Source organism: Sorex fumeus, unplaced genomic scaffold, assembly GCF_029834395.1.
Source record: "Sorex fumeus unplaced genomic scaffold, SorFum_2.1 ptg000047l, whole genome shotgun sequence".
Classification (NCBI taxonomy): Eukaryota; Metazoa; Chordata; class Mammalia; order Eulipotyphla; family Soricidae; genus Sorex; species Sorex fumeus.
In genome coordinates, this window is record NW_026606104.1 from 55166464 (window position 1) to 55178147 (window position 11684).

Below are 11684 nucleotides of genomic sequence, written 5' to 3' on the forward strand. Positions count from 1 at the left end.
GCAAACCACAACACCCAATAAGAGAGAGAGAACAAAAGGGAATGCTCTGCCACAGAAGCAGGGTGGGTTGTGGGGGATGGGGGGTGGGAGGGATACTGGGATCTGTGGTGGTGGGAAAAGGGCACTGGTGGAGGGATGGGTACTTGATCATTGTAGTATTTCATCATTGTATAATTGAAACCCAAGCACAAAAATTTATAAGTCTACAACTGTACCTCATGGTGTCTCACTAATAAAAATTTTAAAAATAAATAAATAAATAAAGTAAAACATTTAGTTAATCTCAATAAAAGAAAATATGGGATAAATCCAAATTAAAGGATTTCCTGCTAAATAACTAGCCTGAATTCTGTGGTTGTTTTGTTTGGTGCTCAGGGGCTTCCTAGCATCTGTCTGCAAGTGCTGGGTCCGGTAGGGTGGGGAATGTCAGGACCAGGGCTTGGCTGAGTGGCAGGCAAGCACCTAACCCCTTTCTGCCTCTCCAGCCCCTGTAAGGCATGTTTCATGGAGTAATTCTTACTTTTGCTCACTGGCAGACATCAGATTCTCTGTTCCGTTCATAAAGAGGTTCAGCTTCACAGTCCCATAGAATTGACACCTCTGTCTTCTCCTGGCACCTTCCCTCTCTTACCAAACAAACACTGTCCTCCCGTTGTTCATCAGTTTGCTCGAGCAGGCCCAGTAACGTCTCCATTTTTGAGACTTATTGTTACTGTGTTTGGCATATTGAATACATCATGGGGAGCTTGCCAGGCTTTGCCACACGGGCGAGATACTTAACGGTAGCTTGCTGGGCTCTCCGAGAGGGGCGGAGGAATCGAACCTGGCTCAGCCGGGCTGGCTGCGCGCAAGGCAAATGCCCTACCGCTGTGCTATCGCTCCAGCCCCTCATACCAGTAGTAGCTTAGAAATAAGACAGGAGATGGAGTGCAAGGATTTCCCTGTCTCAGGGGTAGCTGTGGCACGTTATCAGTAGGCCTAGTCTACTAAGGGTGAGGTAGAAGGGAAAGTGTTTCATGCTGCCTGGATCGTCTAGCTTTAGTCTCCGACAACATCTCCCTTTTGAAAAGTCTGGCCTTTTCCTGGTCTGAGGTCCTTCAAGTAATCACTTGGGGCTCAAGGTAGCTATGTACCCTAACCATGTTCCCCCTTGTCTCCTTCTCCCAGTCCCCACCAGCAGGAAGATTCCTCCCCTGCCTTTTGCACGCCTTGGTGGCATGTCCACAGCCTGAACTGAAAGTTTGCTCTCTCCCTTGCAGATGACTCAGCAGATGGCTGGGATGAACTTCTGTGGAACCAACGGCATGCTAAACTATGGACAGTCAATGAATAGCGGAAACGGACAGGCAGCCAATCAGACTCTCAGCCCTCAAATGTGGAAGTAAAAACAAGCTCCTGTTCGGCTGACGCTGGCCTCGTCGCTCCCCTTCTCCTCTTTCCCAGTTCCTCCACCCCCTTTCCCTTTTCCTACCTCTTTCTGTTTGATTTAGAACTTGCTCAAGGCAGTTCATCATTTGGAATTTGGCATTCTGCTCAGCCCAGCCTCTTCCCAGACATGCTGGCCTCTCTGTTGCGTTTTCGTTGTCCATGTGCCCCTGGCCATCCTGACTTCCTTTGCCACCTGAGCCCCAGTTCTCTCCTGGCACCAGCACCTGAGGACGTGTTGGAGAAAGCGTTTAAACTGAGGGAAATGTGTGCGCCGTTGCGTCCCTTTCCCCCAAAGTTAAACCTCCGAAAGGTACACAGGTGTTGTGTTTTAGACCAAGAGGTGAGTGTTCAGAGATCCTCCTCCGTGTGTTAATAAGCGATTTCTGTGTATCTAAATTTTGGTTGAAGGAGGCACCATGCTTCCGTGATGTGTGGAAATGAAGAAAAATGCTGAAGTCAAATTAAATACTCCTTGGATCTCTCAGATCAGGTTAGCCCTAGCCCTGGGGTGAGGAACACATCTTCCTGTGAGGATGAGCAAAAATGTTCCTATCCTCTGCCCTGACTTGCTTTCTGTTTCTGAGGCTTCGAGATGTGCAGCTTCAACCAGCCTGTATTAGCACCAAAGACTTCACGAAGGCTCCCCGAAAACATACTCCGCTTCCTCACCTCCACTCTGCCTGTGGTAGGATCTGGGTCCACGATCGAAGGGCCTGCCTCTCCAGCGGGAACGCAGAGCTTAGTGTGTGTATTGCTCGTATGTGTGTGTGTGTGTGTGTGTGTGTGTGCGCGTGTGTCTGTGTCTGTCTGTGTGTATGTGTGTCCACCTCCCACTCTCCCCATTTCCTCTGGAGATTGTTGTTTTGTTTTTAAGTTTAGGTTTACAACAGAGAGGAGTTAATTTACCAACAGCTTAAACCTGTTGCCAGTTTTTCTTAGAGTTGAAAACAATATTTTCAATCTCATTCGATCACTCCTTTCCTCTTCTTCCCGTACCCCAGTTTGCCCATCACTCTGTCATGCCTGTGTGCCCCGGGCTGCGCTGTCTTCCCACCTGTCCCAGGTGTCTGGGGCAAGGAGTCTGGACAGCTTTCCTCTCCGTCATTGTTCATCTCACTTGAAAATTAAAGAAAAAAACTTGGCGTAAAAGATCTCATCTGTGGGAACCTCAATTCCTGGTTGTCTTTCTCCTGTGTATGTGTAAATTCCTTAATAAATATTTCAGGGAAGGACTGTTTGGCTGTTACTGTGTGTCAGTCTTACACATAGGTAAGTTAACCCCAGATTTCTTGTTTTCTAGCAGGCAGTTCCTTCACTTTCTGTATTAAAAGAATTCTTTTCTGGTTAGGGCCGGAGCAATATTACACTGGGTATGACATTTGCCTTGCACGCGGCCCACCCAGGTTAAATCCCAGCATCCCATATGATCCCCCAAGCACTGCCAGGAGTAATTCCTGAGTGTAGAGCCTGAAATAACCCCTGAGCATCGCTGGGTGTGACTCAAAAAGAAAAAAAAATTCTCTCCTGGTATACCAAATGAGTAGTCAGGCAGAAAGGTTTTCCTTTTTTCGCCACAGTTGTGTCTGGTTTGTAGCTTGGGAAGCCTCAGCGATCTGTACCTTGTAGAAACATCGAAGGGGAGAGTTGAGAACACTTTTCCTCTCAACAAATAGAGAAGCCGAAACTTGCTTTTCTCTCTTCCCTCTTTTGAGTCACTCTCACTGTCACTGTCCTCCTGTTGTTCATCGATTTGCTCAAGCGGGCACCAGTAACGTCTCACAACAAATTGTGAGTCTTGTTGTTACTGGTTTTGGTGTATTCAGTACGTCATGCGTAGCTAGACTTTTAAAATGCTTCCTGATGTAAAAGAGAAAGGAGCAAAGTGGCCAGAGGGAGTGACTTAGTAAACTCTAGGCAAGGCTGCCAGTATTCATGTTTCTTTCTTTGTCGCCTTGGCAAGCAAATAACCCCCCATGCACTCTCAGTGTGTAAAAGAGAGGTAATGGTAGGGCCAGAATGCAACCCCAGTCCCTGAATATGGTCCCTGAAATTTAGCATTGTCCCTGGGCACCTTTGGGTGCAACCCCCGGTGACAGCCTTGCACCAATCAGTAAGACCCTGCTCATCCCCTTATCACTGGACTAAGCACTGGACTCTAGAGCCCAGCATTGCTGAAACTGACCATCGTCCCCTGCAGCCTCCTCCACCCACCCAGTGTAGCTGTGTGCGGCCTCTGCTTTAAAAAAAGTTGTGGCAGGTCGATCATGAACAGCTTTGTAGCTGTGTATCTCATGGTGATTTAAAAAAAAAATCATTAAAATAAAAAATTTTAAAGGGGGGAGCAGGAATAGTGAGAAGGGTGTTTGTCTTATACATGACCAATCCCGGTTCAATCCCTGGCACCTCATATGGTTTCCTGAGCACCACCAGGAGTGATTCCTGAGCATGCAGCCAGAGCACTACCAGGTGTGCCTAAAAGTTTTTAAAAATTTAAAAATTTTAAAAGTAACGGTAAAGGGAATCTTTTTTGGCTATAATTATATATATGTATACATGTAACATGCCCACACGGCAGAGTCTGGCAAACTCCCCGTGGCGTACCCAATATGCCAAATACCAGTAACAATGATGGGTCTCATTCTCCTAACCCTGAAAAAGCCTTGAATATGGCACTTTAAAAAAAAAAAAATCTCAGGGCTAGGACAAAGAAGACGTTACTGGCACCTGCTCGAGGCAATCGACGAACAACAGGGTGGTCGTGATCGTGATCATGATGTATACATATATATATATATATATATATAAAATTAAGGCCCCAGTGGTTTACTAAGCTGTTCATAATAGAATTATTTCAGGCACACAGCATTGCAATATCAATCCCACCCACCACCACTGTCCCAGGGTCCCTGCCATCCCCCAGCCTGCTTCCTTGGAAGACATATAACAAATTAATTTCATATTGCTTGCTACAACAAAACTTAAAGAAATGACAAATGGAATTGTTAGGAGATAAATCAACAAAAGCCCGTTCATAGTGATTAACTGCTATATAATTTTAACCTATGTAAATAAGGAAATTCAAATAATTTAATGCAATATAGTATACTGCCTATTTTCCTTTACAGAATTAAGTTTTCAACTCTGGCATCTAAAATATTACATTAAATTTTATTTTGTACTTGAACCTTATTGTGATAATCATCATATCTCCCCTGATATAAATGTGGTGCAAAATAGGCTTAATTTTCTCTCTTTTTTTTTTTTCTTTTTGGGTCACACCCGGTGATACTCAGGAGTTACTCCTGGCTCTGCACTCAGGAATCACTCCTGGCATTGCGCGGGAGACCATATAGGATGCTGGGAATTGAACCCAGTTTGGCCTTGTACAAGGCAAATGCCCTACCTGCTATGCTATCACTCTAGCCCCTTAATTTTCTCTCTTAGGTTTGGTTATAGATATACCTGTGACTCAGAAATTCTATTCCTGTGTATATACCAAAGAGAAATCCACATACATGAGACATGAATGTAGAGGCTGGAGAGATATTACTGTGGCTTGGCACTTGCCTTGCATTTGGTTGACCCAGGTTCAGTCTCCAGCACCATATGGTCCCCAAGTCCTGACAGGAGTGATCCCTGAGCACAGAGCAAGAAGTAATACCCACGCATGGCCAAGTGTGACCAAAACCTCCTCCCCCCTCCAGAAAAGAGACAAGAATTTTAGTAAAAAATAGATATTCATCATAGTTCTTATTCATAATAACTCTAACTGAAAGTAATCCCGGTGTCTCTCATCTGAAAAATGGGTACATTATAGTGTATATACAAATCATGAATCATTGTGTTATCCATATGAAGCTAATGTATCCATAATACCTCAACTTAAAACTTAAAAAAATTGTGATATATTCATACAATAGAATACTAAACAGCAATAAAAATTACCAAACTATAGATATATACAACCACATAGAGGAATGTCACAAAATAACTGTTGACCACATTTTTCACATTGATATTAGAAAACATATAGACCCAGTGATGCTTCAGCCCTAAGCATGTGAGCATGACCCTTTTGATAATAGTGTACGTATGGCCAAGGATATAGCTCAGCCAGAAAGCTCTTGCTCACATGTGTGAAACCTTGGGTTCAATCCCCAGCACCCTCCCCCTCTACAGAAGTCTACATAGCCACATAACATTTTTGTTTGTTTTGTTTTGGGGCCACATTGGCAGTGCTCAGGGCTTACTCCTGGCTCTGCACTCAGAATCATTTCCAGTGGGCTCTGGGGAGTATATGGGATGCTGGGGATAGAACCTGGCCGGCTGTGTGCGAGGTAAATGCCCTCTTTCTATACTATTGCTCTGGCCCAAGCACATTTTCATACGAATGAAAATAAATCCTTATCACTTAAATTTTATTTTCGGTTTTTATCAGTTACCCGAGAATATCATTTTAAAAGCAAAATCATAACCCAGTTGGTTTTATATGTTGCATTTAACTATTGTGTTTATTTGGTTTCTTTTTTTTTTTAAGGAACAAGACTTCTTTTATTTCTATGCTGAAGTTTAGAGGACCATATGTGGTGCTAGGGATCAAACCCAGGTCAGCCATAGGCAAGGCAAGAGCTCTGTGGCTGTTGTACTATTAGTCTGGCCCTCGGCCCTCTATAGCATTTGATGCATTTTTTTGGATTTATGAAACACATATAGTTTGGTGTGTTGGCCAATCCAATTTGAGGATGACCTAAAATTTGCTTACCCCAAGTAGAGCCCAGAATAACAAGTATTTGTTCTTGTTGAGGCTATAAGCTGTTCTGTCTCCAGCCTTTATGGGTTAGTAGATCAGTAGCAGACCAGGATAATATATGGAAACTGACAAGTTCTAGTTAAAGAGCCTCAAAGTAGGCAATTATGTTTTTCAAACCTTATTTTTCCCAGTGACCTGGTAGGGATTGAATCCCAGACCATGAGACCCTCAGTATTAGGGGACAGAGTTGCCCTGCTTGGACTAGGGAGTGTCACCTTCCTGAGTCATATCCATGGTGAATATTCAGTGTCAATATTCTTAGATTTTTTTCTCTTAAGCTGATAAAAGTCACTAGAGATTTTTTTAATTCTTGTTTAGTTTTGTGCTGGGGTGATAGCAGAGTAGTAGGATGTTTGCTTTGCTTGCGGCCAGCTTGGCCAAGCCAGGTTCAATTCCTCTGCCCCTCTCGGGAGAGTCTGGCAAGCTACCGAGAGTATCTTGCCCACACGGCAAAGCCTGGCAAGCTCCCCATGATGTATTTGATATTCCAAACACAGCAACAAGTCTCACCATGTTACTGGGCCCGCTTGAGCAAATCGATGAACAATGGGGCGACAGTGCGACAGTGTAGTGCTTGTTTTGTTTTAGATTTGCTGCTCAGCAAGTATAGACCTGAGTGGGTGGAAGGTTGGGAGTTTCAGGCTTAGCGGAGAAAATTTCATGCCTTCTTCAACCCATTCTCTCCCTCAATTTCAGCACAACCAGGCCCTCGCTCTGCTTTATCCTCTCCTGAGACTCGTCTTCCAGCTTCCTGCAGAGAGGGAAAATGACAGGCAATAAACCCTAGGGTATCACAGGAATGCAGAAAATAAGTTTTGTCAACAGATTAACAGCCGATATTCTATTTTTAGCATTCTGTTCATTTCCCCAGTTTCCAGAAGGCCCTTGAGGCTTTTTTTTCTCTTTTTTTTCCCCCCTGCTTTGAGATTCTGCAATGTAGTTGGGGTTACTTCTTGGCTAGCCCCGCCGCTCACTTGAGATTCAGCCTTTTCAGAACTCATAAGGCTGTCACCACTTCCCATCTGCTTTCATTTTCAAAATTTTTGTTGTTTTCATTTAATCTATCCCTGCAGGAATATGTCTTCAGTTTAAAGTTCCCTTTTGTCAATCACGATGGGATTTCGTGAGAGAGTGGAGCTCGGTATATGTATTCTTGTGCTCTTTTGTACTAGAAGTGAAGACAAGACGAGGACTGAGGTGAATGGTCGGATAAGACCCTTCCTTTGGTAGAGATGTAGGTTTCCCAGAGAAGGGAGCTGTGGACTGAAAACCCTAGAGAAAAAGGGCCCTTGTGGGGAGGGTTGCAATTAGTCCTTGGGAAGCCCCATGATGTCACGGACTTTTCCCTTAAGAAAGGTCTCATTAATTCCTACTTCTCCCATAAAATGACCATACATTTGTACAGTCTAGTTTATTATTTTTGTGGGGCTTAAGGAAAGCAAGGGGAAGATGGTTTGTTCAGCTTTGTGTCTCCCTCATCTATCCCCTACAGCATGCATGCATGCACTCATACACACACACACACACACACACACACACACACACACACACACACTTACAGAGTGAATGACACCGGTTGCTGCAGAAACACAAAAACTCTGGAGGATATAGTTCTAGAGAGGACAAGAGAAGAAAGAATCATCTTTTGTTTACTCTTGTGTTTTAAGTCCTTTTAAGAGAAAAAAGAACTTCAGCAAAAAGTCTGCATTACTAAATACAGTGGCAAAATGACTGAGTAATAACGGAATAAATAAATTCACTGGAACCCAGCTTAGAACCAGAGGTGACTATGACTCCAAAAGACCATGTTAATTGTTATGCGTACATGTGTGTACATACACATAAATGTTGATTTTAGGGTCACTTCTAGTAGTGCGCAGGTGCTACTCCTAGTTCTATGCTGAGGGGTTGCTGCCATGGTGCTCAGGGAACTGGAGAGATCATACGGGGGTTTGCATTGCACATGGCCAACTGTGGTTCAATCCCCAGCACCACATATGGTCTTCTGAGCACTGCCAGGAATTCCCAGAGTATTGAACCATGAGTATCCCTGAATGGGGCTCACCAGGTGTGGCCCAATCCCCACCACCACCAAAAAAAGAAAGTACACAAATAGTGTGTCACTTGATGAATGGCTTGTGTGTTTATTATTGTGTTTATTAGAAGCAATATAACTAGTGCATTAAGCATGGGATTTAAGGGTTCTATTTCTTGGGATGGGGTTAGAGTCGGCTGATAAGACACACCAGGACTCCTCCCAAGAATTGCATGACTTAGAGGACAGTTGCCCATGCATTCAATGACCATCTAATATGGGTTCTCTCTGAAGCAGGCCTCGGCACAAGGACTGGATGAGAGGTTATTTGGGACACGCAAAAACTACCAAGAGGGAGTGGGGCAGGGAAGGAAGATGGCCTGTAAGGGCTAGATTATTAAGCTACAGCTGGAGAGGGGGAACCACACAACCCGAACCTCAGAATTATGCCACCTAAAGGTGGGAATACTGGCCATTCTCTATTTGCGTAGAGTTGTCTGGTTGAGGACAGATGGATGCACACAAGGCAAGCACCCTACCCACTGTGCTATCTTTCCAGCCCATTATTCAGTATTTTCCACATTCTGCTAGAAGTAGAAAATCATTTGTTATAACAAATTTGTACAGTGAAATATTTTTAATTGCTTTGAGCCATGCTGTCATTACTGACACTTCTTTTTGAGAGTTCAGTTGACAGCTACATTCCTAAATTCCTTTTTTAAAAACCAGTCATAAATCAGTGTTTAAGAATGTTCCTAAGGTATGTGTGTGTGTGTATATATATGTACATATATATGTACATATATGTATATATGTATGTATATATATATATATATATATACACACACAGTATGAAACTAATACCCAAGGCCAGGGAAAGTGGGCCAGGAGGACTGGTCAGTGATTGGCCAGTGGTGTGGGAGATGGAGGGTAGTGAAGATAGAGGAGGATCCATTATTACGATATTAGTTGGAAATGATCAATCTGGAGAAGAACTGAGTGTTGAAAGCAGGTAAAGGGATGCATATACATGATAACCTTTCAGCATCTGAATTTTAAACCATAATGCCTAAAATGAGAACGAGAAAAAGAATAGAGGTATCTGCCATAAAAACAGGGTGGGGTGGGGGTTGGCTTGAAGGGGTTGGAGGGAAACTGGGGACACTGGTGCTGGAAAATGACTCTGGTGAAGGGATGGTTGTTGGAACATTGTATGAAACGCAGTCATGAGCAGTTTTGTGATGCTTCATCTCATGGTGATTCAATTTACAAAAAAATGTTCCTAAGGGGGCCCTAGGGATAGGACAGTGGACAGGGTGTTTGCCTCACACACAGCTCGGATTTGATCCCCAGAATCCTATATAGTCCTCCTAGCATTGCCAGGAGTAATTTCTTAATGCAGAGCCAGGAGTAACCCCTGAGCATTGCTGGGTGTCTCCTCCAAACCAAACAGATGACCCTTCACCCTTGGGGCTGGAGTGATAGTACAGTAGGGAGGGCGTTTGCCTTGCACACAGCCAACCTGGGTTCAAGCCCCAAAATCCTATCTGGTCCCCCAAGCACTGCCAGGGATAATTCCAAATACAGAGCTAGGAGTAACCCCTGCATCACTGATTGTGGCCCAAAAGTTTATTAAAAAAGAATGTTCCTGAGGACCACCATTGAAAATGGTCATGTAAATGTCAGCAGTGGTAGTGATTCGAATGAACTTTATTGCTATGAAAAGGGAGAACCTGGGGATGAAAAGTAAAGGCAAGTACCAGACGAAGCTGTTCAGACTGTCTGTGTAAGATTAGGGCAGGGGCCAGAAAGATAGCCCAGTGGTCATGCACATGCTTTTGTTTTTACGAACCCCACCAGAGCACTTCTGGAGATAGCCCCCCCCCCCTTTTTTAAACGTGGCCCAGAGGAATAATGAGTGTCTTAGAACACATACCCTGCTAAGTAGTGGTCACCAGCTCAAATCCCTGGGGTTACAACTTGTGTTGAGCACATGCCTGGAAACTGCAGTCTCTGATTTCTAGGATCACAGGTGGCTTCTGGCCACATGACTGCCAGGTTTCTGTAGGCCCCACAAAAAGTGGTACAACTTCTAGAAAGCACCACACCTAGAAAGATGTTTCAGTGCCCCAGCCAGGCCTGAGGAACACTTTGTGTGCACGCTGCAGCAACCCCCAGCAAGTCCAGCCTCTACTAAAGAGTGCAGCCCCCCGTGAGCATGTGTGCAAAGATCACAATGAAAGGTGAGCACAAGGCTCAGTGAGCACTGAGGCAGAGTATGAGCATCACAACTAGATATGTCACCCCAGTGAGCATCACAGCCAAGGACTTATCCTGCCCCCAGTCATCGCAACATCAGCAGCAGTCAAGGGAGCAGAAGGGAGCGGACCATAATAATAATAGTAGTAGGACACTGAATTCTCTTTTTTTCTCAGTTCCATGCAGAGATGGGCAATGATTTCAAACAGCTTCTGTTTCACTTGGAGACTCATTGGTTTTCCACAAATAATCCCCATTTGTCTCTTCAAGATGTTAAAATGATTTCATCTTTCTGAATCACACACACTTTGTCAGAACATTTGCCTGACTGGCTCTGGTTCAAGATATATTTATCACTCAAACAATCTAAATGCAGTCCTGAAAAGCAAGGCTTAAACCACTTTTCCACTTAGAGGTCAAGTGCATTAAAGTTACAGTGTTGAGTAAGTGAAGTTTTGGAGTAGAACTGCTTCAAAATGGAAAATGAGGGGGTTAGATTTGGAAGCAGCATATCACTGGGCACTGCAAAGCAAGAGGCCCAGATGTGTGCTCTCTAAACATCTAAACCCTTACTATGTTTCAGTCTCAGCAACTTCGTCTGTGTTGCTCAACTCGAAACTCTGAGCATTGGCAAGATTATTTGATCAGTCAGCTGTGACGGGTATGGGGGCGGTAGGCAGTGACCTAATAACAGACCTGATGTCTGGGCGCCTGGCCTCAAGAATTCGGGGTGAATTCTCAACTAGGAAGAAATGTTCCAGACTAAGGGAAAGATGCTTTAATACATTTATGACACAGGGTCCTGAATTACAGTGGGTAAGGCACAGGCAACCAATCTGGGTTTGATCCCCAGCATCCCGTGTGGTCCCCAGAGTCTGCCAGGTGTGATCTCTGAGCGCAGAGCCAGGAGTGGGACATCAACACAGCTGGCAGGGGGTAGCAGCGGGGGCTAAAAAAGAAAAACAGGACACAAACAGAACTTTTATCTTGCTGAAACATTAAGTAGAAAAAGGATAAATTATGACCATATCATAATAGTCTAAATGGAATATTAATGAATACAACTAACAATACATTGTAAATTATAACTTTAAATAGTTAAAAATATAATTCTTCCATACCTAAAAGTGCAGTATTCGTGACAATGTTAGA

At 44.0% G+C, this 11684-nt stretch overlaps 1 protein-coding gene across 2 annotated transcripts in view; it reads left to right on the top strand.

Moving 5' to 3' along the window:
* Positions 1 to 2661, top strand: part of SMAP2 (small ArfGAP2) — a 50401-nt gene extending 47740 nt beyond the window's left edge. For both annotated transcript variants that reach the window (XM_056123268.1, XM_056123267.1), the window contains one exon: positions 1260 to 2661. In XM_056123268.1, coding sequence (XP_055979243.1) covers positions 1260 to 1385 — 126 coding nt within the window. In that variant the 3' untranslated portion in view covers positions 1386 to 2661. The remainder of the gene's footprint in view (positions 1 to 1259) is intronic.
* Positions 2662 to 11684: the final 9023 nt, after the last annotated feature.